Source organism: Loxodonta africana, chromosome 11, assembly GCF_030014295.1.
Source record: "Loxodonta africana isolate mLoxAfr1 chromosome 11, mLoxAfr1.hap2, whole genome shotgun sequence".
Classification (NCBI taxonomy): Eukaryota; Metazoa; Chordata; class Mammalia; order Proboscidea; family Elephantidae; genus Loxodonta; species Loxodonta africana.
This window is the reverse complement of record NC_087352.1, coordinates 6711509-6739054: the sequence shown is the minus strand read 5'-3', so window position 1 is coordinate 6739054 and position 27546 is coordinate 6711509. Positions and strand designations below refer to the sequence as shown.

Sequence of the window (27546 nt, the reverse complement as noted above, 5' to 3'; positions counted from 1 at the left end):
CAGCGATGGTACAGAGCCAAACGCAGAGACACTGTTTATTCATGATCTCTGCTGACCGCTTCTAAGTTCCACAGGTCAACCCACCAGGCCAGACCACCCCAGCCAGAGGTGCCCTAGTCCTTCAGGTGCCTCACCTGGCCTGGGAGAAGGCACTGTAACAACCAGCAAGGAGGGGCTAATGGGGGCTCAGTGACTGCTGCGAACACAGCCCTCGCCCTCGCCCTTGTAAATGTAACAGCCTGAAGGAGCAGGGAGAGGGCTCCCAGAGGGTGAGCAGCGGGAACTGCCCCCCAATGGACATGTCAGGTGCTGCCCTGGCCCCTCGAGTATTCTGCAGGGAGCTGGCGGGGAGTAGGGCCAGTGGTGTCCCACCAGCTCTTCTTCCTCTGCAGAGTGGGGCCACCTCTCACGGTGGCTGGAGCGGGGTGGGGCGTGGGGAAGCCCAGCCTCACTTCTCAAAGTGGTCCAGGGGGTAGTGCTCCCCATAGGTCTGAAGGTGGCGGGCCAGGGCCTCCTGCTGTTTGCGGAGCTGGGTGGGCATCTCCTGATACACATCCGAGAAGAGCAGATTGGGGTTGGGCTTCAACTTCCGCTCAGCCTGTTCAAAGGCCTCCATCACCTAGGGGAACACCAGATGGTGGGTGGGCGACTGGCCTCCCACCAAGGGCTTGGCGGAGGGGGCCCTGTCTCCTACCTCTCGACCCCTCTGAGTCTTTATGGTCCCATCCAGACAATGGAGATGACCATGACAGTGGTGGTCAGAACCAGCATCTAGCAAGCACTGACTGACTCAGGGCTCTCTGCAGCCATAAGAGACAGGCAGTTTGGATATGAGGACACTGAGGCACGCAGGAGAGGAGGGACTTGTCCGTGGCGATGCAGTTGGGGCAGGGCCAGGACACAGCCGAGCCACCTGGCTCCAGGGCCTGCTCTTACCACTGGGAGCCACTGCCTCTCTGGCTCCGTTATGGCCACAGCTGAGGTGGGCAGTGCGCCAACTCTGGGCTGGACAAACTCAAGTGCGTGTGGATCAAGTCACCTGATCCTTAAACAACCTGAACCAAGGACCACCGGCCTCCTCCTTCCAAGATGAGGAAGCAGACAGCAGAAGGGTGTGCATGGCTCAGATGCAGCAGAGGTGCGTGTGGCCTGGGCACCCTGGCCTGTGGGTTGTGCTCAGAGGCAGCCCTGCATTATCCCCGAGTCTCCCAGTTCAATGTCCCCCAGCTCCAGCATCTCCATCCTTCCCAGGTCCCCACGATGCACCAGCACCCCACCCAGAACACACACCCTGTGAGACCCTCAGGCTGGCCCAGACAGCCCCTCACCTTCTTGCGGGACTGCTTCCTCCAGGCCTTCTCTTGTTCTTCGTCCCACCAGCCTCGGTTCAGCAGGTAATGCCGCAGGCGCGAGATGGGGTGGTCCTGCTTGTCCCAGTAGCTGACCTCGTCCACTGAGCGGTAGGCTGAGCTGTCGTCACTGGTGCTGTGGTGCCCGATCCTGTTCGGGGGAAGGAGGCACAGGGTCAGCAGGGAGAGGACTGGACTGGGGGTGACGGGGTGGGAGTGGAATAAAGAAAGGCAGGGAAGAGGATACAATATGGGGTAATGGGGTCCTGCTTTGGGGACAGTGATCAATATGGGGGAAAGGCGACAGACAGTGGCTGTCAAGGCTGAGGGCAGAGACGGGCAGAGGCAGGCACCTGTAGGTCATGGCCTCAATGAGGAAGGGCTGGTTCTCGGCCACCGCCCGCCGCCGGGCCTCCTTCGTGGCGTTGTACACAGCAAACACATCATTGCCATCCACACGGATTGACATGATGCCATACCCAGGGCCTCGGGCCGCTGTGGGGACAAAGAAGGCAGGTCAGGCCCCAGGGCTCTGATGGGGAAATGAGCAGGACCAGGCAAGAGGGAAGGCACAGGGGAGGAGGAAGGAAAGGCAGGCAGAGGAAAGGAGAGGAAGACAGAGAAGTCTGTTCACTATCTCCAGACACCACAGGGAGAGGACCAGGGAATGAGTGCGGGGGGCAGGAGGGAGACGCGTGGAGGTGGGGAGGCGGGCAGGGTGAGGAGCAGCCAGCAGGGCCCATACCAATGCCATCCCCGCGGTACTGCTCAGAGGTAGGCGTGGAAATGGCATAGCCATTGTTCCGGCAGAAGAAGATGATGGGGCACTCAAGTGTGGCAGCAAAGTTGAAGCCGGCGTGGGCATCCCCCTCACTGGCTGCCCCCTCGCCAAAGTAACAGATGACAACCCTGTTGTCGTTGGCCCGCTTGGCTGCATAGGCCGCCCCCACCGCTGCAGGGGAACGAAAGGGAGGTGAACAGAGCAGGAGCACACAGACACACACATACAAGCCTTCACACATACACATCCCCAAACACACTCTCATACATACACATACACTCACACACCCACTCATATACATGTTCACATACACTCACACTCATACACTCACGTACACACTCAGCACACAGACACATACTCTCTCACATACACACACACACTCACACACACACTCAGCACACACACTCAGCACAGCCCCACACTCTCACATACATACTTTCTCTCACACCCGGGCGTACGCGTGCACGCACAAGCGGACCCAGGGCTCCAGGACCCAGGCCAGCTGTGGCCAGGCCCTGAAGGGAAAGAAAAAGCTGAGCTCCTGGTCCCTGGCCCGGAATCTGCCCAGCCCCCATCATCACTGTCAGCTGATGGCAACACCATCCTTCCAACAGCTCGGGTGAAAAACTGTCCTCGTTGACTTCTGACTTTCTTTCAATTCCACCTTCAAAATGAAGCCAGAGTCTGATCCCTTCTCCTCGCCTCCTCCAGGCTACTGTGGTCAAGCCACCATCATCCCTCACCTGAGTCACTGAGCAGCCTCCTCACCGTCCCCAGCCCTGGCCCCTTCCCCCAGTCTCTCCCCCCAGCAGCCAAGGTAGCTAGGTTACTCCATGGCTCCCACTCCACTTGGAGTCAAAGTCCCTCCAGAAGTCAAAGGTTGAGAGGCCCCCGGAGCTGCACCATCTGCACCCCCCACCTCTCTGGCTTCATCTCTCAGCCACACCCCTCCCCCTGCTCCCCCCACACACCAGGCCTGCTCCTGTCTAAGGCACCCACGTGGCTTCCTCCTCACCTCCTCTGGTCTTTGCTTAAATGTCACCTCCTCAGGGATGCCTTCCCAGATTCCATGCCAAAACCCCACTCCCTCCACGCTCTGTTGTCCTCTAGAGGACTGGGGATCCCTGATACGCTCTGTTTTACTTGTTTACCACAATGATGGCACCAGGAGGGCTGAGCTTTTCGTCTGTTTTGTTCACTGCACCTAGAAGGGCACCCAGCACAGAGCAGTGTGACTTAATGAGGAGGTGAGCAGGAGCTAAAAAGGGCCCAGCTTTACGCAAACCCTGTGTGCCTCAACTCACATGCAACCTTCCAGCCCACCTCCTGCCTGACAGGCACCAACTGCTCCTGGCTTACACACACAACAAGATGAGCGAGCTTGTATGGGGTGCTCCCGAGATGCCAGGCACTCTGCCAAGCCCTGTGGAGATATACACTCAGGTGCCTCAACCACCCTGTAGCAAAGGGCCACACTGACCCCTCGAGCAGACTGCAGGCCCCCGGGGCAGGGACAGTCCAACTCCCTGGCCTCCCGCTGTGAGGGTGCAGGCCTGGCACTGGCAGGTGTACTTCCCAAGCATGTCCCCTAGGACACAGGCGGCTACACTGACCACTCTAAGTGCTGTGGCTTCAAGGGCCCTTATGTAAGCCTTGGGGCGTTCGTTTCACTCTGAGGACTGAGGCAAGCAAGGGCCAGGGGCGAGAACCTGGGCTTTGGAGTCACACAGTCTGTGATTTGAGTCCCCTCTCTTCTCATTACCTGCTGTATGACCTCTGGCAAATGACCTTCCCTCTTTGACCTCAGTTTCCCACTCTTTAAAACGGAATAATAGTGAAAAATAGCATTCACCTCCTATGGCTGCTGTGAGTGCTTATTAGACAAGGAAAGCAGAGCACCAGCGTGGTGCCTGGGACCTGGCACACACCCAGTGACTCAACGCTGGCTATGTGTGTGAGCAGACAAAAAGGGTGGGCACAATTCTGGGAAATCACGAATGTGGTTATACAGGCTCAAGCCGCTGGACCTAGCAGCGGGATGCCGCCAGAGTCCTCCTCTGAAGGGTCCCAGATAAGAGGAGTGCAGAGCATCTGAATACAATGCCGACCTGGAAACCCAGCCAGGACAGATGGAGAAGGGCTGGGACCTGGACAGGGGTATGAGGTTGGTCTGCTGTTGGGAAACAGAAGCCCTGGGCAGGAAGGGGCTTGCCCTGGGCGTGTGTCCTCACCCTGAGGGATCTGCGTGGCCAATGGAGAGGAGATAGTGACAAAGTGGCGCTCCTTGCAGCCGTAGTGGACGGGCATCTGGCGCCCCTTGCCCGGGTCGCTCACGTTGCCATAGCACTGGGCCATGAACAGTTCCAGCGGGTAGTCCCGATACATCAGCACACCTAGGGGCAGAGGGGGCAGGGTTAGCCTGGGTGGGGCAGTGCAGGGGTGTCAGACCAACCCTGCAGAGAGACCTGGGGCAAGCCCCTTCCTGCCCAGGGCTTCTGTTTCCCAACTGGGAAGCCCTCTGGGAACTCAAAACGTACACACAGACAGATGTTTATGAACTGTTTTCTTTACTGCAAACCCCTTCTTCAAATGAAAACTGAATGAAGAGCATGTTACAAGGCGGTCTCATTTTACGCAGGAGAGTCACACCTTCCCTGAAGAATAGTTGCAAAAATGAATATAATCCTGCCTGCCAAGTGCTCTTCTGGGCACTCTTCACAGATTAATGCAGCTAATCCTCACATCTAGGTAGACGGTATTATTCTCCCCATTCACAGATGAGGAAACTGAGGTGGGGAGTGCTTACGTAACTTGCCCCAGATCACAAACGGGACGGGGTGGGGGGTTGGGAGCTGGCCGAATGCAAAACTCACGCAACTCATGGCTGATGCTGAGAAAAGGAAGTGGGGAGAATTTCTGTTTATCAGTTAAAGGGGTGCCACTGTGAAACATCAACGGAAACACTTAGTGTTGGTTAGCCAATCAGCTCTGACATTACGGACCTCTTAAAATATCAGTTAGGGCTGTGGGACGTTTAGCACGACTTTCACCATCACCTTTAATTTTATTCGCATTTTTTAGCACACACTGTTGAATGGGTATAAATCACACAGTTGTGGCTGTGCTGTATGCAAACCAGACAAAAGAGGGGGTGTTCTTGCTGAAGCAGGAAAGAGGGGCCCTGTGGGGGCAGCTGAGGCAGTCCCAGGTACTGCCTCACAACCGTGTGCTCAGGCTTCTGCGCAGTGTGGCCCAGGTCCACCTACAAGAGAATCCCAGGGAGCACAGGGATGGGGAGGAAGGAAAAGTACAGGTTCATGGGCCCAACACCCGCTAGGAAGCCGCATGTCCACTGCAACCGCTGCTCTAGTCAGATACCTGCGGCCACAGGAAACTTTTCACTGGGTGTCACTGCTTGCCCGGAGCTACAGTCGGCACTCCACAGGCATCCCTGGGTTTATCTCCAAACACCCCTTGAGAGCAGCATCTTGGAGGCAGTCCAGCGGGTGAAGGGCAAGGGCTGTCCCTGGGTCAGACTGCCTTGAGGAGAACCCCTTCTCCACCTAGCAGGGGGCACGTGACCTCACCTCTGACCTCGGGCTTTTACTGTGAGAGGGGCCACAGGAATGCCTGCCTCACCTGGCTGTTATTGTTGTCAAGTGCCATTGAGTCGGTTCCAGCTCATAGCCACCCTATGCACAGCAGAACAAAACACTGCCCGGTCCTACGCAATCCTTACAATCGTTGTTATGCTTGAGCCCACTGTTGCAGCCACTGTATCAATCCACCTGTTCAGGGTCTTCCTCTTTTCCGCTGACCCTGTACTTTGCAGGGCGTGATGTCCTTCTCCAGGGACTGATCCCTCTTAAAAACATGTCCAAAGTATGTAAGGCACAGTCTCGCCATCCTTGCTTCTAAGGAGCATTCCGGCTGTACTTCTTCCAAGACAGATTTGTTCATTCTTTTGGCAGTCCAGGGTATGTTCAGTATTCTTTGCCAACACAATTCAAAGGCGTCAATTCCTCTTCGGTCTTCCTTATTCACTGTCAAGCTTTCATATGCGTATGACGCGAATGAAAATACCACGGCTTGGATCAGGCACACCTTAGTCTTCAAAGTGACAGCTTTGCTTTTCACCACTTTAAAGAGGTCCTTTGCAGCAGATTTGCCCAATGCGATGCATCTTTTGATTTCTTGACCGCTGCTACCATGGGTGTTGACTGTGGATCCAAATAAAATGAAATCCTTAACAACTTCAATCTTTCCTTGTTTATCATGATGTTGCTTATTGGTCCAGCTGTGAGGATTTTTGTTTTCTTTATGTTGAGGTGCAATCCATACTGAAGGCCATGGTCTTTGATCTTCATCAGTAAGTGCTTCAAGTCCTCTTCACTTTCAGCAAGCAAGGTTGTGTCATCTGCATAACACAGGTTGTTAATGAGTCTTCCTCCAATCCTGATGCCCCGTTCTTCTTCATATAGTCCAGCTTCTAGGATTATCTGCTTAGCATACAGACTGAATAGTTATGGTGAAAGGATACAACCCTGACACACAACTTTCCTGACTTTAAACCACTCAATATCCCCTTGTTCTGTCTGAACAACTGCCTCTTGATCTATGTAAAGGTTCCTCATGAGCACAATTAAGTGTTCTGGAATTCCCATTCTTTCCAATGTTATCTATAATTTGTTGTGATCCACACAGTCAAATGCCTTTGCAGAGTCAATAAAACACAGGTAAACATCTTTCTGGTATTCTCTGCTTTCAGCCAGGATCCATCTGACATCAGCAATGATATCCCTGGTTCCACATCTTCTTCTGAAACCAGCCTGAATTTCTGCTGCAGCCACTTTGAATGATCTTCAGCAAAATTTTGCTTGCGTGTGGTATTAATGATATTGTTCGATAATTTCTGCATTCCGTTGGATCACCTTTCTTGGGAATAGGCATAAATATGGATCTCTTCCAGTCAGTTGGCCAGGAAACTGTCTTCTGTATTTCTTGGCATAGACAAGTGAGCACCTCCAGCGCTGCATCTGTTCGCTGAAACATCTCAACTGATATTCCATCAATTCCTGGAGCCTTGTTTTTCACCAATGCCTTCAGAGCAGCTTGGACTTCTGCCTTCAGTACCATCGGTTCCTGATCATATTCTATCTCTTGAAATGGTTGAACATCAACTAATTCTTTTTGGTATAATGATTCTGTGTATTCTTTACATTTTCTTTTGATGCTTCCTGTATTGTTGAATATTTTCCCCATAGAATCCTTCACTATCCCAACTTGAGGTTTGAAGATACCTTTTTTCACGAACATAAATAGCGACTATACACATGGACCTCAACAGATAGAACACACAGGAATCAAACTGACTACATCTGTGGAAAGAGATGATGGAAAAGCTCAATACCATCAGTCAGAACAAGACCAGGGTCCGACTGTGGCAGAAACCATCAATTGCTCACATGCAAGTTCAAGCTGAAACTGAAAAAAATCAGAGCAAGTCCACGAGAGTCAAAATACAACCTTGAGTATATCCCACCTGAATTTAGAGACCACCTCTAGATTTGATGCGTTGAACACTAATGACCCAAAGACCAGACAAGTTGTGGGCTGACCTCAACGACATCATACATGAAGAAAGCCAAGACATCATTGAAAAGACAGGAAGAAAGAAAAGACCAAGATGGATGTCAGAAGAGATTCTGAAAAAAAAAAAAATCGAGCAGCTAAAGCAAAAGGAAAAAATGATGAAGTAAAAGGACTAAACAGAAGATTTGAAAGTGTGGCTCGAGAAGACAGAGTAAAGTATTGTAATGGCATGTGCAAAGAGCTGGAGATAGAAAACCAAAAGGGAAGAACACGCTCGGCATTTCTCAAGCGTGACCTCAGGCCGGGATCTCTGCCCTGCTGCAAGGCTGCAATGAGACAGGAGCCTCCAATCTCCTGAAGTACTGAGACCAGCACCTTGGCCTTCAAAAAGAGCTCCATAAATGCTGTTGTGATGCGTGCCATCTCTCCCCACCTCACAGATGCAGAAACTGAGATCCAGAGGGGCGAGTGGCCTCCCAGAGTCAGGACTGAGGCACGGATGGCTGGCTCAGGCTCGCTCCATACTCTGCAGCTTGCCGCCCCCTTCCAAGCCCTCTCAGCTTCCCATTGCAGGGCCTCCTGCTGACCCCTGGAGCTGGAGGGCTCACTCCTGCCAGGGCCTAGACAACTCCTCATGTGCAGAGCCCAGCAGCCTCCTGCGATCCCCTCCAGCCTCACTGAGGCCTGTTCAGAGCCCTTACCAAAGAGACCCCCTCAACAACAGGGGGCTTGCGGCCTAGTATGAGGAAATCTGGGGTTCCCTGCTAATGATGCTAAACCTCAGGCAAATATCACCAGGTGCTGGCCCTCCTGGAGAATGTAGGGAGAGGTGGCCTGGTCTGGCTGAGGGGACTAGAACTTCCTACTTGCTCAGGGAGGGCTCTGGCCAGCCCCCACCTCCCAGCGTATGTTCCCCCTGCTGAAGGGCTGTCCCAAGGTGAGAGGCCCCATCGCAGCATCAGCCTCCACTCTGGAGCTCCCCCTGCACGTGAGGGCTGTGGCGGTCGCATGAATCCCCTCAACAGCTGTCTTGGGAGGGGTTACCATCCCCCATCAAAGATGAGGAAGTTGAGGCATGGGGTAGGTAGGCAGCCTGTCCAAGGCCATGCAGCAGCTGAGGGGAAGGGCCAAGATAGGCCTCTATTGCAGTCAGTGCTTCCTGTAACCCACAGGCCATCCCTCGTAGGGCCTCCACGCCAATAGCCACTCCGGAACCCCCACTCACAGCTCCCTGGGCCAAGTCTGTCACTCCTGGTCACCTTAGTTCTCATCTATCTTCTTCACTCCTATTCTTTGATCCTTCGTTTCATTTCCTTTAATCAAGCTCCTTGCCTGGGACCCACAGGCCCCTGATCTTCCTGCTCCCTGGAGGACACAGTGCTGAAGGAGCGGCCAGCAGAGCCCCCGCAACACTGCAGACTGACCTGGCTGCGTTCTCCCAGCAAGCCCACAGTGCGAGTACCACCATTGGCCCCACTAAGGAGGTGTGAACACCGGGCTCAAGAGAACAAAAGTGACTTTCCTAAAACCTGACAAGTGGGAACTGGCAGGCACGGGATAGAACACAGGCAGCCAGACTCCTGTTTCATTTGTTTGGTTCTTTATCATTTATTTGTTGTCGTCATTGTTGAGAATACACACAGCAGAACATGTACGAAATCAATAGTTTCTACATGTAGGATTCAGTGACAACTGATTACAACATTCGAGTTGTGCAACCATTCTCGTTCTCCTTCTCTGAGTTGTTCCTCCCCCATCACCAAAAACTCACTGCCCCCTGAGGTTCCTATCTAATCTTTCAAGCTGCTGCTGTCAGTTTGATCCCATATAGATAGATCTTAAAAACGCACAATGCTCAAGGCAGACACTTTTTACCAGCTAAGCTAAAATGCTGTTTGGTCAGGCTCCTGTGCTCTTAGCCACATACCTTCCAGTCTTCAGAGAGGGAAAGTCCATCCTTGCTGGCTTGTCTCTTTCCTGCTAGGAAAGTTCTCCCTTCAGCCCCTCAGACCCCTGTCTAGGTCACTCCTGGAGGAGCCCACAGGGAAACTAACATGGCCTCACCTTCACACTGCAGGAGGAACTGGGCCTGGCCTGCCCCGATAGGGACCACAGATCCAGGCCTCTGTGGCCCATTCCATGGGCCGGGCAGGGGTGACGTACCTGCCTCCCGGTACTGGCCAAACACCAGGTCCGTGCTGTCCAGGGCAGCTGCGCTCCCCACGTGCGTCCCCTCCTCGCCATAGTTAGTCATGTAAAAGGAGATCCGGCCCTGTGGTGGACAGGGCCCAGAGGCCCAAGCTCCGTTATGTTGAGCAATGATAGAAAACCATGAAAATCCTTCCAAACTCTGACCACTCTGTTAATCGAGAGACGCTTCCTAAAGGGTGGCTGTGGGCCGGGCCACACTGGGGTTCCTGCCTTCACGGAGGAGCTGCCATGTACATTAGCGCCATAACGCAGAGGGCACGGTAATCGGGGCTCTGCCATGTGATAGGAGCTCAGGGGTGCCAGCCCCGCCAGGGAGGGACATCAGCGAAACTTCCTGAGCTGAGCAGAGGTTGGGGGGGAGATTTCCAGGCAGAGGGAACAACAAAGGCTGAGGGCTGGGATGTAAGGGGGGAGGTGGAAAAGGCAAGGCAGGAGAGAGAGGGGGCACCCAGATCATGCAGGGACTGCTACCTCTGGACTTTATCCTATGGCTCAGGGAGCCGTAGTCAGACTTGGGTTTTAGAAATCTCCCTCAGGCTGCTGTGTGAAGAATGGATGGAGGAGACAGGACTGATTGCAGTAACTGAGGCAAGAGGCCCTGGTGGCATGGCTTGGTGGTCACACAGCCGAGGCCACAGTGGATTGGGACAGGGTGGACAGGAAGGGCCTAGTGCACAAACCATGGTGCCAGACTTGATCCTGTAGACAGGTGGCAGACCCTGCCAGCTAGCTGTCCTGCAGTACCCAGGCCAACTCCCTTCTCCTGACTCCCTTCACCCCAGAGCCTGGAAAAGCCAAACGCTCAATTTCCCAGCCTTCCGTGCAGCCAGAGGTGGCCACAGGCCACTGCAGTGCAATGGATCGCTTTTATATGGCCTTTCTAGCCATGGTCTTGTAACTTCCACCAAAAGACTGAGTGGGACTATGCAAATAAGGTGCTTGTGGCCCACCAAGGAGACTGGACAGCTTGTTAATAATGCAAATAAGGTGCATGACACCCTTGTGGGTGTACAACCATGCAAATAAGGTGCATGGAATCCTAACGAGTGGATTGGTGAGTTTTGTCATCCCACTAGGCTTAAAAAGAGCCATCCCAGAGGAGGAAAGGGGACCACACTACCATCAAGAAAAAGACCTAGGTGTGGAGTGTGGTCTTTGGACCTGAGAGCCCTGCGTTGAGAACTTCCTAGACCCAGGAGACAGAGAGATAGAACTGTAACACCGGAGACAGAGAGAGATGGAGGCTTGTGGCTCGTGAGGTGCCTCTGGGTACTTATCAGTGGAGCGAAAGAGCTTTGTAACACTCACCTGAGTAGGGTAGATGCCAGGCCAAGGGGGCAAGGGCCAAACAGAGGCCTGCCTGTGGGCACGGCTGAGAAGAAGCTGTCCCGACCAAAGGACTGTATCCTGAGTCATTTCTGATTCTGAATTGTAACCTGTTATAATTCCCTAATACACCCCATGATTGCGAGTATAGTCTGTGAGATCTGTGTGGCCATTGCGACGAATTATCAAACCCAGAAGAGTAGCGAGTGCCATGGGAGGGATGGCTGGCGTCAGAATTGGTAAAAAGACTGGAGAGAGGAGGCATGTCTGACCTCCACCTCACAGGAATCAGCCTTGGGCTGCTGATGCTGATGATGAGTCTCTGTCCCCTTAGTGAAGTTAGAGGAGGTCAGTCACCTCCAACACGGCATTTTTACGGACACGGTTCCACCACGGACTTAAGTGGAAGTCTGCTAGGGAAGTCTGAGAAAGCTTTTGCTTTCTTATTAAAAGGGACCATTCCCTTGCTCTCCTTCTTCCTGCCCTGCACGTGGCCACGTACCCTGGAACTGTAGCCGCCATCTTGCAAAGATGAGGCAACAGGCATAGGACAAAAGCCAATTCACCAACAACGGTGAAGGAGAAAGACAGGAAACATCTGGGCCCCTGATGGTACCGCTGAGCAGCTGAATGGATTTCTAACCAAACACCTAGAGACAGAGTGAATGAGCGGGAAGAAAGGGACAGCGAGTGGGAGGGGGGAGAAAGAGATGAAATGCAAGTCTCTGACTCAGGCAAATGGGTGGATGGTATGCCCTTTACTGAGAAATGGAACACAGGAGGAAGAGGAGCAGGTCTGGGGGGAAGATGCAGTGGTCAGGTTTGGACACGCTGGGTTTATTGCAGGACCCCAGGACAAGAAGCCAGGTACATCTGGGGCTCAGGGAAGAAGGCTGGGCCGGGAACTGGGGAACCCCTGACATACAGATGGAAATGAGATCACCCAGGGGTCTGTGTGAAATAAAACAAAGAGAGCTGAGCACAACACCCCTCCGAGGGACAGTCATGTCCCAGCCTCCTTCAATCTTCCTCAATGTGTTCTACATGCCAGGCTTTCCAGTTGCTGTGGGCGAAAGAGATGAATGAGCACTTTCTTCTAAGTGAGAAGCCAATTAAAATATTAAGTGACCTTACAGTGCCTAGTGGGTGGGCAAATGCTGGGTGCTAAGGGCTGGCAGGGCTGTTGAATGAGCAGTGGGAGGAGCCTGAGAGGGACCCCCTGAGGAAACAAGACTTGGGCTAGTGGCAGAGGCTACAGATGCCTTCCCAGTATCCAACCCCCTCCTTCCTCGCTGTAATAGAGATCTCATTCCATCCTAGGCACCAATTGCCCAGACAAAAAGACAACATTTCCCAGTGTCTCCTGTAGCTAGGAAGGACCAATGTAAGGAGATATTATCGAGTGGGACAACCTGGAAAGTCCATTAATGGAAGAAGTAGGTAAAGACAGCTGGGATGTGCCATGGCTGACCTTTCCCCTTCCTTCCACTTCCTGCCTGGAATGAAACATGATGGGGGAAGTTCCAGCAGCCATCCTGGACCATGAAGAGAACTTAAGATAGAAGCCAGAGCTATGGATGGCAGAGCAAAAAGATGAAAGGAGACTGGGTACCCAATGACACTGTGGGGCAATGTACCAGCCCTGAACCGCCTGTTTCCACATTTCCAAATTTCTTTTATGTGAGAGAGGAGGAAAAAAAAACTATTAATCTGTTTAAGCTACTGCTTTTGAGTTTGGGGGGCGGGGGGGCGTGTCTGTTACTTGCAGCTAAACAATTCCGAACTAATGCAGGCTGGACTTTGAAGGATGAGCTCACTTTATTGATGCTGCCTGTGTCAGCCAGTGGGCTAGGGACTTTAAATGCTGGGCCTCACAGAATTCTCACCCCAGCCCTAGAGGGTGGGTTATATCATTATCCCCATTTTATACACAAGGAGCCTGAGGCAGCAACAGGTAGAATCACTTGCACGAAGTCAGAGCTGTGATTGGAACTTGAAACCAAACCCGCTGCCGTCGAGTTAATTCTGACTCATAGGGACCCTATAGGACAGAGTAGAACTGCCCCAGAGGGTTTCCAAGGAGTAGCTAGTGGATTCAAACTGACCTTTTGGTCATTAGCTGAGCTCTTAACCACTGTACCACCAGGGCCCCGACTGGAACCCAAGTCTATGAGAAGGAGCCTGGTGCAAGCGTGAGAGAGGGTGAGAAGGGCAGCATGGACTGGCATGGCATGGAGGCTGGGTAGGGGGAGCAGAGAGAGCTGAGCCACAATGGATGGGGACAGTGTGGTCAGACAGGGCCTAACGCACTGGACTTGATCCTGCAGACGGTGGGAACGAGGAAAATTTCTGGGCACGGTGGAGACGCTGCCCTAGCTTCAGGAGCCCACATGTAGTGTTCCTTTGAGCTGGAGAGTCGGCACGGGGGAGGACAGGCTGCCCGCCTGATTCTGCTCAGTACTGTCCCCTAGCCCAGTGGGCCGGTTTTAGTTTGCAGTGAAATCACCTGGGCCTTAATGAAAACACAGATTCTCAATCCCCACACCCAATCCTGATCCAGCAGGTATGGTGGACATCTGTAGTCCTGCTTGCCGCTACCCTCAGTCTACATGGCCTGAGAAGGATGGACTCTATGCTGCCTCCTTGGTTCCTAGGGTGGGTACATGACCTAGGCCTGGCCAATGAGTCACAGTGATTGGTTTAAGGAAGGGTCTGTGATGAAAGACTGGCCAATGAGCATCTGCCCTAGGCCTTCTGCTAGAACATTAGGGGCCAGGCATTTTTCTACCACTTAAGTAGAAAGGACAATCATTGCTAGGTTGGTTAAAAAAAAAAAACATTGCCATTAAGTCAATTCCAAATGATAGTGATCCTATAGGATAGAGCAGAACTGCCCCAGAGGGTTTCCAAGGAGCGGCTGGTAGGTTCGAACTGCCAACTTTTTTTGGTTAACAGCCATAGCACGCCGTAGCTTTTAACCACTACGCCACCAGGGCTCTGCTAGGGTGCTGGGATCATAATAGACAATAATAGCCAGTAATTTCTAAGTGTTAACTAACAGTTTCACTATTCCTAAGACCATTACATATGCCGTCATTAATCATGTCAACCCCGTGAGGTAGATACCATGTGGTTATGATTCTTATTTAACAGATGAGAGAACTGAAGCATTAAGAGCTTAAGCAACTCTCCCACAAGCTAGAAGCGGCAGAGCTGGGGCTTAAATCTTACAGTCTTGCTCCAGGGCCTGTACTCTGAACTCTTTCTCTCTGCTGCCTCCTCATGACCCTGGAGCTTCTGAGCAGCAGCCCATGGAAGGCATCCACTGGAGAACAAACCCAAGGCAAAGGGCAGCAGAGAAGGACATGAGAGAGAAGTCAAGTCTGGTAACATCTTTTGAGCCCCTGGACATAGCTGTGCCTGAAAACAGGGCCCCTGGGCTTTCAATGAGTTTAGTCAACAAATTTCCTCTCTTTGTTAATACCGGTCTGAGTGGATCTTTGTCCCCTGATACTAAGATGGTGAAGGATCACAGCACATTTAGTGTGGGCCTGGGGTGTTCCCTGAGGCAGACTTGACTTCCCAAGAGGAAGGGCCGCCATGTTTTCTCCTGCCCACTCACCCTCTCCCAGCACAGCTAAGCCCCCAGCCAGACAGGTAGTCAGTGTATTCAGTAATCTGGTCCCTCCTCTGCCTTGGGGCAGGAACCTTCCCAGACTCTTCCTCCAAAGCCCCAAGAAAACACCAAGAAAAAAGATCTCCATTCTACTCTCTCCTCCTTAGGAGCTGTCCTTTTGCCCTAACACAGGTAGAGGGACTTCAGGTAATTCCGAGGCCCCATCCCCACGCACCTGCCGCTGGGACTCGTAGAGGATGCGGTCCATGGTGTTGAGCAGTGTCATGCTCTTGTAGAACTTCAGCACCTCCTTCTGGGGCAGCTGCAGATGGAGACATAGACAGACAGGGGCAGCTGGGACCAGAGAGGAGATGGGCAAGGGGCCAGGGATGGACCAGTCAGGGCGGGGCGGGGTGCGCAGCATCTCACCTCAGGGTCCTCGCTTGGGTTGATGATCTGACCCTGCCGGTCCATGACGCGGTAGATGGGGATCCCAGAGATGACGTTGGGCTGGATGAATTCCAGCTTGTCTATAAACTCTGCCGAGGCCCCTGGGAACTGGGGTTTCTCATCCAGGGATGAGAACTGCTGCTGCTGCTGCCTCCTGGGGTGCTAGGGAGAGAGAGGCAGAGGAGACGCCACATCAGGAGCAGCTCTGAGGTTCCACTGGGTTCAACACCACGGCTGCAGGGAGTATGCCATAGTGGTTAAGTCGCTACAGCCCAAAGGGACTCTGGGGCCAAAACCACAAGGCCTGACATCCAGCTCCACCACGTTCTTGTTGTGTGACCTTGGGCAAGTTCCTACAACTTCTTTGTGTCTCAGTTTTCTTATCTATAAAACTGAAATAAAAACAGCATCTATCCTGAACCCCAAAACCAAAGCTGCTGCCGTCAAGCCGATTCCGAGTCCTATCAACCCTATAGGACAAAGCAGAACTGCCCCATAGGGTTTCCAAGCAGCACCTGGTAGGTTCGAACTGCCGACCTTTATGGTTAGCAGCCATAGCTCTTAACCACTGTGCCGCCAGGGCTTCCGCATCTATCCTACAGACTCAATAAAGTGGCAAGGAGCAAGCGCTCAAGAACGGTTAGCTATCATTATTATCAGGGCCCCAAACTCTTCATCCTGGCATTCAAGGCCTCACCAGTTCAGCCAGAGTCCCCCTCCTCTCAATCTCCCACTGCCACCATTGGCACACACAGCCCCATGCACTGTTCACCCGCCGGCCATCCAGATGGGCTCTTTATGGATTCATGTGCCCGCCAAGGAAGCCGCCAGCATACAGCTGAAGACTAAGGGCCCCTAAGAGTCAGGCTGCCTGGGTTCAAAACCCCTGCTGAGTGACCTTGGGGAAGCGACTTTCCCTCTTTGAGTCTTCCCTTTTGTGATGGTTAAGGTTGTACGTCAACTTGGCTGGGTCATGGCTCTCAGTGTTATATGGGATCACCCCCATGATAGGATCTGCTGTGAGCAGGCAATCAGTTGGAAAGGAGTTTCCTTGGGCATGTGGTCTGCATATGAATGTAAGCAGAGGTTCTCGCTTTTGCCTGCTCTGGATCCTGCAGCTGCCTTCTGTTCATCTGACTTCCTGTTCTTGGGACTTTACTGGCAGCTTATCTGCCGATCATGGGATTCCTCAATCTTCACAGCCTGTGAGCAAGAGCTCTGCTCTCTGACCTGCCGATCTTGGGTTCGCCAGCCCCTGCGGCTACGTGAACCAGGAGAAGCCTCTATCCTGACTGACAGACTTGGGACGTTCCAGCACCTACAATCGCATAAGCTGTTTCCTTGACGCAAATCTCTCTCTGTATATATTTTTACACTTTCCTGGTTTTGCTTCTCTAGAGAACCCAGCCTAAGATACCTTTCTCATCTCTAAAATGGAGAACACCTTACAGAAGTGTAGCAAGGCTTAAATGAGATCATGTGTATAAAATGTTTAGCACAGTACCCGTAAGTTACATAGTAAACGCCAAAAAAACTGTCAGCTATTGTTATTTCTACCACCACAGCTCTGCTCTCATGTCTTAACTAGAATGTCTCTTTCCCCCACCCCTCGGCAAACTGCTCCACGAACTTCAGTGCCCTCTCCACTCCAGTCCTTCAACCCTCCACAAGCCCAGACTGACTCATTCAACAAATATTTGAGCACCTGCTCTGCTTCAAGCCTGGTGCTGGGTTCTGGGGACCTGAGACAGGCAGGAACTCTGTCCTTCTGCCTAGCAGGGAAGGCAAATACTGAACCAGCAATGACAAGGGTGATTGGTATTATCTTAGGAGAAAGCAGGGGACCACCACAGAGTGTGAAGAGGGTAAAGCTTCTCTGAGGATGGAAAAGCATGTCCTTGTAGAAACTGGAAAGGCTTCAGAGTGGCCTGAGTAATCCTCATGGGGACCATGAAATCAGACGAAGCAAGGCTGGGAAAGCCTGTGAGAAGCCCCAAGTGCTCAACAGCCTGTGGGCGGATTAGACTTCTGGGCTCTGAGGCTAGGGAGCTGGAACTGGCCCCAGGATTGCAATAGTTGCCCTGTATCAAGCACTTCTTGTAGGTCAGGCTGCGTTTACATGCACGGTCTTACCGAACCTTCATCAGCATCTCTGTGAGACAGAGATTAATCACTACTGCCCACGAACAGACAAAGATACCGATGCGCAGGGAGGTAAATAACCTGCACAGGCCGCAGAGCTAAAACAAAACATCAGGACTGGGCTTCAGACGTGGGTAGGGCTGAGACTCAGGCCTCAGGACCCAGTCTCTTAATCCACTGCTGTGTTGGCCGGATTTTCACACGCCTCCATCTTTGTGTGATTTGGATTCCTTCTGGTTCAGTAATTGTGGCTTCACTGCCAAGAGGCACTAAGAAGAATGACCGGATTTGCCAGAAGCCAGAATTCACGTGTGTGCTCAAGTGTGTCCCCTTTGGCTCCCCGCTTCCCTTAATTGCAGTCATCCAAAGTTCCTGTGGGTTAGTGTGTCCGTGGGTACATTTAGGTGCATTTGTGGTTGTGGGGAATTAAGGGAAGTGACAGTCCCAACAGTGGAGCTGGGTCAGGCCTTACAATATCACCCCAGACTTCCCCTCCCTTCTAGGGAAGCAGAACTCCTGCAGCACCATGTCCCCCCTCCTGAGCACTTACCACAAGCTGTTCTTTTACATCGGCTGGAAGATTCTTCTATCTCAGTCTGTCTCCCACCCACCAGCCGCTCCTTGGAAGTCCTAGGGGGCAGTTCTACTCTGTCCTATAGAGCTGCTGTCATGGATTGAATTATGTCCCCCCAAAAATGTGTGTATCAGTTGGGCTGGGCCTGATTCCCAGTATTGTGTGATTTTCCTGTATGTTGTAAATCCTGCCTCATGATGTTAATGAGGGAGGATGGGCGGCAGTTGTGTTAGTGAGGCAGGACTCAGCCTACAGGATTGGACTGTGTCTTGAGGCAATCTCCTGAGATATTAAAGATAGAAGCAAGTAGAGAGAAAGCAGTAGCAGGAGCAGAGTGCATCCTTTAGACCCAGGGTCCCTATGCTCAGAAGCTCCTAGTCCAGGGGAAGACTGATGAGGCCGACAGAGGGAGAAAGCATTCCCGTGGAGCTAACACCCTGAATTTGGACTTTTAGCCTACTTTACTGTGAGAAAATAAACATCTCTTGTTAAAGCCGTCTCCTTGTGGTACTTCTCCTACAGCATCAACTAAGGCAGTCGCTATGAGTGGGAATCCACTTGAAGGCAAATAACAACAACCCACATCACAAGTTCCAAGAAGGCAGGCGTCACGTCCAGGGTGGTTTATACAGCAGGCTCCCAGGAGGTAATTACTGAATGAGTGGAGGAATGAATCAATTTCTTTTTTGCTAACTGTATGCAAAACACCGCATCGTTCTGAGATGCAGTCTCTATTGTGAGACGTTACAAAGCTAATGCTGGGACACGTTCTGTAGTCAAAAATTGCTGGGAGGGGGAAAAGTAAAGCTGAGGAAGGTTGGCAAATGGGAAAAGGGAAAGGGCTGGTGCCTTGGGAAGAAGGTGAGGAAGAGGACTTGGGAAGGACTACCTGCCTCTCATGCTGGATTTTAGTGCCTGTCTGTGGCCCCGGCAAACACTCCAGAGAGTGTGGAACATGGGAGATGTGATGAACAGGACTGAAGGGCTCCGAGAGGTACGCCAGGGGTCAGCAGTGATCAGGAGGATGGGGTCTGAGGGCTCAGAACAAACCAGATATAAGGCAAGACTCAGTTTCCATAGGCTAGAAGGCTGTATCAGGCCCCCGAAGCTGTCCAGTATACTGGAGTTGGGTTTGCCTCTGCCCCCTCCTGTTTTTTCCTGGACTTGTAGAAATGGTAATAGTACCCACCTCGGGGTTACTGTGTTGATTAAGGAATCGGTTCATCACAGGCTAAATGCCTGCAATGGAAGAATGTGACTCCACCCATTTTTTTCTTCCTCTGGGGTGGGGTGCGTGGGCTGTCCTGGTGGCCGGTGACTTACAATGACAGGCTGCACAGCTTTACACACAGCCTTGAAGCCCATGACGCACACTGCACAGGAAGACACAGAGGGTCATCTCTAGATGGCCCAGCAGGCATTGGAGTGGTCCCTCGTGCATCCACTCACAACAGCACCTCAGTTGAGGGGGCGACTCTGACCAGACCTCTACCTCCTGGCTGTGTAACCACCGGCAGGTTACTACACCTCTCTGCGTAGGTCTCCTCATGTGTAAATGATAGGGGTACTTAACCCAAGGGGATGTCACGAGGATTAAACGAGTCGATGCGTGTGAAGGCTTAGCCCAGTACCTGCCACGTAGCGAACACTCGATAAACACAAATAGCTAACGAGTGCATTTAATGACGCTATTGTCAAACAGACAGACCCTGACTATCTGCTTGGTTATGGATTGAGCTCTGACCTCCAAAAGTACGTGTTGTAAATCCTAGCCTCTACGTTCCTGGTTATAATCCTACTTGGGAATGGGCTGTCTTTATGTTAATGTGGGAGGATAAGTGTAGGGTGTATCCTGAGTCAATCTCTTTTGAGATATAAAAGAGATTAAACAAACAAGCAAGTAGAGATGGGAGAAAAGAGATGCCAAGACACATGGAGATCTCTAAGGAACAAGAAAGCAGAAGTGAAGAGACAATGGTAAAATGGCATGGCCAAGGTGTCATCCAACCTCCTCACTTTACAAGGGACAGAGAATCACCACCAGCATGAGCCCAAGGCTGATTCCTACGAGGTGGAGGTCAGACATACCTTCTTTCTCCAACCTTTTTACCAATTCTGACACCAGCCATCCCTCCCACAGCACCCTCTATCCTTCTGCTGGGTTTAGTAATTTGTTTCAATGGCCACACAGAATTCACAGATAATACTCATAATTATGGGTTTATTAAGGAAGTAACATGTTACAATTCAGGATCAGAAATGACTCAGGATACAGTTCTTCGGTCAGGACAGCATCTTGGCCAAGCCCACAGGCAGGCCTCTCCTCGGCCCTGGGCCTCTTGGCCTGGCCCATCTCTGCCCTGCTCAGGCAAGTGTTACAAAGCTCTTTAGCTCTACCAGTAAGTGTCCAGAGGCACTCCACTTCACCAGTGCCCAAAGGCAATCAGCTCTCTAGCTTCATGGGTCAACAAGTCTAGCTCCATCAGCAAGTACCTGGAGGTACCCCACTCTACCAGCAAGCCTCCTGCCCGAAAGCACTCAGCTATCTAGCTCCATGGGCCAGGAAGCTCACCATGCCATCTCCTGCAGGTTTCCTGCTGGTCTCCTGGTTCTGCTGCCTCTGCTGCTGCTTCTCGCTGGCTCCAGTGTTACAGCTGTCTGTCTCCTGGGTCTAGGAGGTTCTCAGTGCAGGGATCCTGGGTCCAAAGGATGCACTCCACTCCTAGATCTTCCTTCTTGGTGGTAGTAAGACCCTTCCTGTCCACCTCTGGAATGGTTCATTTTAAGCTGAGTGGGATGGCAAAACTGACCAATCCCCTTGTTAGACTTCCATACTCCTTATTTGCACAGTCCCACCCTACCACAAAGGTGTTATGTACCTCACTTACATTATTAGGAAGCTGTCCAATCCCCTTCATGGGTCACAAACACCTTATTTGCATAGTCCCACCCAATCATTGTGTGTGAGTCACAAAGACAATGGCTAGAAGGGCTATATTAAGTAATTCACTGCACCAAAGACAAGAACCTTCCTCCAGAGCTGTGAGAGAAAGAAAGCCTTCCCCTAGAGCCACCGGTTCTGAATTCAAATCCAGACTTGTAGCCTCCTAAACTGTGAGAAAATAAATTTGTTTAAAGCCATCTACTTTTGGCATTTCTGTTATAGCTCCACTAGATAACTGAGACAACGACCCTGTTTTGAAATAGGGGTTTTCTTTTTTTATGTTAAAGAGATCATACCACTATAGAGTAGATCCTAAACCTAATCACCTCTGAGCTATAAAAAGGGCAGAACAGACACAAAGACCCACACAGGGAGGAACCAGGCACCAAGGAATGACAAGGAACTCTCAAGACTACTAAATGAAGAACCTCCCCATAGAGCCTCACCCTGAATTTGGTCTTTAAGCCTCCAGAACTGTGAGAAAATACTTTTGTTCTTCAAAGCTACCCACTTGTGGTATTTGTTAGGACATGCTCCAAGTCAGGTCTGGAGCTGAGGCTGGAGCTTCTCACACATGACCCTGGGGAGGGACAGATGACAAATACTGAACACACACAGGCTTTGCAATGAAGAGAGGCAATCTCAGAGGGGGCAGGATAGTGCAGTGGTTAACCACAGGGCTAGAGCAGGATGAGGGACTTAGAGCTAAGCTGCCTGTGTTTGAATCCTGGCTCCATTCCTTTCCAGAGATGTGACCTTGGGCAGGAGACAGTCTCCCTCGGTGAGGCAGGCAAATCACCTGCCGTGGCTCTAGGAGGAACCTGTCTACAAGTGCCGGCTATGATTAGTTAGCATCAGGTGGAGAGTCAGGAACAGCTTCCTGGAGAAGGGGAAATTAACCTAGGGCCTGCTGGACAGCAGAGGTAAGCCAGCAAAAGGAAGACCTAGGGAACAAAGGCTCAGAGGCAAGAGAAGAGAGCGTGATGCCTGGGGAACTGCGGACTGGTGTGCCTGGAGCACATCAGTAACAATAGCTGCCCATGTGCCCCAAGCACCCAGTGAGGCAGGCACTACTGTCACCTCCATCAAATGGAGATGGTAGCTGAGGGGTTAAGTGACTTGTCCAAGGCCACACGAATCATGAGTGGTGACATCAGCCTAAGAACCCAGGCAGCCTGGTCACTGAGTGGGAGGCTGGGGGCAAGGTGGGGTTTGGACCACGGCGGGCTTTGTGGATGATTCCAGTTAACTCCAAAGCCTCTGTATCTAAAACAGCTAAGGCCACCCAAACCTGGGTGGGGTCTGAGGAGCTCCATCCACAAGTGACGCAAAAAGCAGAGGCCTCACTTTGCTTCCAACTCAAAAAAGTCAGCAGCCCCGCTTCCCGGGGATACCTGGTTGAGGGATGTGGCGAGCAATCAGGCTTTCTCTGGCCTCAGGGACTCAGGCTTCTGCAGCACGGAAGGAGGAAAGCCCCGAGGGAGGGCATTTCACCTTTCCCTGGCTCAGCCGCCACCATACCTCATCCACCAGGTGAGAATTACTGTCTCTGGAAGAAAAACGGCAGCTTCCACCTCTTGAGCCCTTACTGCTCCACAAACACCATTTTCTTTAACCCTCACCACAACACTGAGGGAGGTACTACTATTATGCCCATTTTACAAGTGGAAACCTGGTGGCTGGGCTCAGGACAGCTTCTCTGAGGACGTGGCATATAAGTTGGCATCTGAAGGATGACAAGGTCAGCAGAGTTGGGAGCAGGGGAACCCATGCCTATGAAGACCTCTGGGTGGGAGGGAGCACATTCAAGGGAGGGAGATGGCCAGTGGGGCTGACGCACAGTGAGGGAGGGCACCTTGGGGGCTACGGCCAGCTCTTCCCTTCTAACCAGCCCCAAAGTCCTAGGCAGAGTGGAGTGGACATGCTATTTGCCAGGACTGAACTAAGCAGGATGTTGCAAGACTTGAACTTGAGCCCTATCCTTTCTCCTCCTGGCAGCCTGGTACCATGACAAGGAACTGGGCTTTGGCATCCAGAGCTCCAAGTTCACACCTCTCTGAGCTCAGGCTCCTCACCTTTAACAGAAGGGTACTACCAGTACATCCAGTGCCCATGTTGCTGATGCTGCTATGCGATGGTATTTCAAATACCAGCAGGGTCACCCATGGTGTACAGGTTTCAGCAGAGCTTCCAGAGTAAGACAGACAAGGACGAAAGGCCCGGTAATCTACTTCCAAAAATTGGCCAATGAAAACCCTATAGATCACAACACAATATTGTCCAATAAAGTGCTGGGGGGTGATCCCCGAGGTTGCAGGACACTTAAAATACACAGCGGCCACAACAATGGACTCGAGCATACCGAAAAGTGCAAAGATGGAGCAAGACCGGGCAACATTTTGTTCTCTTGTACGTGCTGTTACCATGAGTCAGAGCTGACTCAATGGCAACTAACAAGCACCAAAACATCCCTTAAAGTGCGGCTGTATTAAATACAATAGTGGGTGGGAACTGGCACTGTCAATCACAAAGTACTTCATGACATGACAAAGGGCCTGGGTTCCTTAAGAGATCTGCCAACAGGGAGATGGACCCGTACGGTTAGATCGGTGATGACCGGTTCCACTCATCCCACAATACACACTGGGTACCTACCACTTAGAGGTACTGCACAGGGCGCTGAAGCCCCTGGACAGGCTGCCCTTGAACAGCAGATTGCAGAGATACCCGTAAAGTTACTGATAATGAGCACACACCAAGGCGCTCCCTGAGTTTGACAGGATGACTCCAGTCATACCACTTGCTGGACTCAGAGGGGTGAAGTGGCTTGGCCAAGGTCCCACTTGCTTCCTGGGCCTGATCAGGGGCCTGGGGTAGTGGCTCAGAAACTGACCCCTGACTCCTTGACAAGTGAGTTTCCTTCCTCCTCTTCTCCCTGAGCACTGAAGCAGCTACTATCAACAGGTAGGGGAAGGGAGGTGGGAATCGGGTAAACACCCCCAAGGCAACATAGCATACCACGGAGATTGGGAGAAGGGCAGGCAGGTAGGGAGGAAATAAGGCATCCCCGTCCCTCCACCCAACCCCACTGGCCCCTATAACCCAACCTGTCTCCCAACCTTTCCCCAAGGTGCTATCATCTTGGCTCCACCTTAATCAGCTGAAAATGGACTGTTCAATGCAGTAGCCACTAACCATTTCTGGCTATTTAAACTCATTAAAATTAAAGCTCCAGTTCCTCAGTTGAACCAGACACACATCAAGTGCTCAGTAATCACATGTGACAGTACAAATACAAAACATTACCATTATCACAATTTCTACTGGACAACCCTGGTCAAAATCCTTTTTCACTAAAAGCTACTGCCCCTTCACTCCACTTGAATTAAAAAAAAAAAAAAAACTAATCTAAGAACAGGTAGAAAAACTAAAAGGCGGGAGGGGTGAGGAATCTAAAAAAAATAGAAATAAAAAACAAGGACTCTGGAAGACACACACACACAATGAACGAGGAGCAAGAAAAGTAGACAGACTGAGTCAGAAGGGAAAACAGAGTTAATCAGTCACAAGTGACCTTTCCCCACTCTTGCCCCAATCTGGCCCCTGTCCAGCCTCCCTGGCCCAGCCAATGGGCTACTGGGACTGAGATCAGGCTGTGGGAGAAGTGATTGTTTAAAATCAGCAGAAGAGAAGAGCCCAAGGCAAGAGATTGCCTCACTCTGGATCCTGCAACAGCAACCTTTTCACTTTTACCTGCTTCAGGTGGCTCCCTTCCCAACACCCATGCCTCTCCCCCAGCCAATCCTCTTCCCCTACCTCCCGTTTCTCCCCCTACCTCCCGTTTCTCCCCCTATCCAGAGCTTCTTCCTACAGATTCCCTCTTCCTTTCATTACAGATAGGGAATCAGAGGGTCAGACCCAACCTCTCAACATCTAGATAGATTTCTCCCCAGGGTCCTTGCCTGTCCAGACCCTCCCAAAGTCACCTCCTTCTTTCCCTCCATCTCCAAAGTCGGTTTCTGTCCCTCCCCTCCACCCTTACTTTCAACAGCAGCCAAGATTCCTACTGCTTTTATCATAAGCTAGGCCCAGTTCTTAGCACTTTACACATCTAATCTTCAAAGCAGCCCCATGAAGTGGCCACTCTTAGTATCACCCCTTTACAGGGGGAGAAACTAAGGTCCAAAGAGGTGCAGTACCTGGCCCAAGGCCACACAGCTGGAAAGTGGCAGAGCAGGGCTATGAACCCATGTGGTCTGGCTCCAGGACCTACCCTCTTACCTACTACTCTCTTATTTGTGGAATTTTAGTTCAAAGCTCTTCTGAAGCCCACTGTCTCTCTCCTCTAAACTAGATTTCTGCAGCATGAGCTTGCCCTTAGCACCCACCCTAAGAAATTCTGACCCTTAAGAAGTTTCCCGAATAAACCAAACGCTTCGAAGGCCAGTGTAGCAGGGGACCATGGTTTCAGGGGACATCTAGGTCAACTGGCATAATAAAATCTATTAAGAAAACATTCTGCATCCCACTTTGGAGAGTGGCGTCTGGGGTCTTAAACGCTAGCAAGCGGCCATCTAAGATGCTTCAATTAGTCTCAACCCACCTGGAGCAAAGGAGAATGAAGAACACCAAAGACACAAGGTAATTATGAGCCCAAGAGACAGAAAGGGCCACATAAACCAGAGACTATACCAGCCTGAGACCAGAAAAACTAGATGGTGCCCGGCTACAGGCGATGACTGCCCTGACAGGGAACTCAACAGAGAACCCCGAGGGAGCAGGAGAGTAGTGGGATGCAGACCTCAAATTCTCCTAAAAACACCAGACTTAATGGTCTCACTGAGACTAGAAGGACCCCAGAGGTCATGGTCCCTGGACCCTCTGTCACCCCAAGACAAGAACCGTTCCCAAAGCCAACTCTTCAGACAGGGATTGGACTGGACTATAAGATAAAAAATGATACTCATGAGGAGTGAGTTTCTTGGATCAAGTAGACAGATGAGACTATGTGGGCAGCTCCTGTCTGTAGGGGAGATGAGAAGGCAGAGGGGGACAGAAGCTGGCTAAATGGACACAGAAATAGAGAGTGGAGGGAAGGTGTGCTGTCTCTTTAGGAGAAGAGCAACCAGGAGTACATAGCAAAGTGTAAGTAAATTTTTGTATGAGAGATTGACTTGATTTGTAAACTTCCACTTAAAGCACAATAAAAATTAAAAAAAAAAATCCTGACCCTTTTGACAAAGAACAAAGCATTTCTCCAGTGTCTGTAAGAAATGTGGGCAAAGTGCACTGTTCAGATCCCTCTCTTCTACCCTCCTCATTAACTCAACAAATATTTACTGAGCATCCTCTCTGTGCACTGACTAGAACAGACAAGGTCCCTATCTCGACATTTGATCAGGGGAGAAAAGAATTAAAACGACTTTTTCACACGATTCATTTTCATATGAGAATTGTGGCAAATGCAACAAAAAGGGTCGCTATGAGTAGGAACCTACTCGAAGGCAATGGATTTGGGCTTTTTGGTTTTATAAAAGCCCAAAGGAGCCCTGGTAGCGCAGTGATCAAAGCGCTCGACTGCTACCCAAAAGGTTGTCAGCGGTTCAAACCTACCAGCCGCTCCGCAGGAGAAAGATATGGCATCTGCTTCTGTAAAGATTACACCCTTGGAAACCCTATGGGGCAGTTCTACTCTGTCCTGTAGGGTCGCTATGAGTCGGAAACAACTCGACGGCAACGGGTTTGGTTTTGCTTTATAAAAGTCCATGACAGGGGGATCTGGTCTCTCCTTCCTCTTTTATAAAGGGAATTCTTTACCCAAAAGAAAGACCTTTCCTTACTAAGGCAGTTTCATTCCCCAACCTTTGAGGGGAACTGTCTCGCCTTCCCCCATCCTTCCAAGCAGACGCGCTGGGGGTGGGGCACAACTCATAAGGAGTTCTCCTCCCTCAGAACCCACGAAGGGGCTGCCTCGCTTTTCTTCGCCCAAGGAAGTGGAGGTTCTTTCCTTGAGTGTCCTCTCCACGTGGTTTTCCCAGCCCTTGTCCTTTCCCTGACTGTCCTTTCTTCACTCTCTGCAAGCACCTCACATTCTGAATGAAGACAGCGTCTATACGCCTATTCCCACTTAGAGAAAACTCCTCGGGGGCCCCAGGTACTCACAGAGCAGGCCACTCCCCGAGCCCCAAGTCGCCTCAGAAGCAGTAGGCCGGCCCTGCCCAGGCCTCGACTTGGCCCCCAAAACTTCGTCGCAGCTACCGCCACCGCCATCTTGGCTAACAGCTGCTCCTTGGCTCTCCTATCGCCTCGGGTCAGGGGCTGCCACTTCATGAGCCTGACTCTGCTGCCTGCACCACCCTGCCAAGAAACCACCTGCTTCCGCTTCTGGCGACGCTAGGACGCAGAGATGAGTTTACAAAACAATACAGCTTCCTAAAAAAGTCTCCGACCGCCTTACTGCTGTTGCTCCCGTAACAGGCAAAGAAGAGGGCTACCTAATCATAGCCTCAGGGTTTCAGGGCCCGGGGGCCTCGGGAAGAAAGCGACCATGCCAGGCTCCGC

General features: G+C 51.6%; 1 protein-coding gene across 3 annotated transcripts; it reads right to left on the bottom strand.

The window, feature by feature from the left end:
• Nucleotides 1–4: 4 nt before the first annotated feature.
• BCKDHA (branched chain keto acid dehydrogenase E1 subunit alpha) lies at nucleotides 5–27476 on the bottom strand. Of its 3 annotated transcripts, XM_064293698.1 has the most exons (10): nucleotides 27148–27475; nucleotides 20614–20808; nucleotides 15305–15487; nucleotides 15111–15197; nucleotides 9886–9994; nucleotides 4362–4523; nucleotides 2095–2301; nucleotides 1703–1844; nucleotides 1329–1500; nucleotides 5–619 (listed from the first exon to the last, which is right to left on the bottom strand). In XM_064293698.1, exons 2-10 carry the CDS (start codon nucleotides 20614–20616, stop codon nucleotides 449–451), a joined length of 1236 nt encoding a protein of 411 aa, XP_064149768.1. In that variant the 5' UTR covers nucleotides 20617–20808; nucleotides 27148–27475; the 3' UTR covers nucleotides 5–448. The 3 variants fall into 3 exon arrangements, with proteins under 3 accessions (XP_064149768.1, XP_064149767.1, XP_064149769.1); XM_064293697.1 differs by lacking the exon at nucleotides 20614–20808; XM_064293699.1 differs by lacking the exons at nucleotides 2095–2301; nucleotides 20614–20808 and having other exon boundaries at nucleotides 27148–27476.
• Between the last annotated feature and the right edge of the window lie 70 nt (nucleotides 27477–27546).

Excerpts from the sequence above, each read along its gene's own strand:
- BCKDHA (XM_064293697.1), bottom strand. The coding sequence starts at position 27,315 with ATGAAGTGGCAGCCCCTGACCCGAGGCGATAGGAGAGCCAAGGAGCAG. Across the intron at positions 15,198-15,304 it reads ACCCAAGCGAGGACCCTGAG|CTGCCCCAGAAGGAGGTGCT; the intron begins GTGAGATGCTGC and ends CTCCATCTGCAG. Across the intron at positions 1,845-2,094 it reads GTACCGCGGGGATGGCATTG|CGGCCCGAGGCCCTGGGTAT; the intron begins GTATGGGCCCTG and ends TTGTCCCCACAG.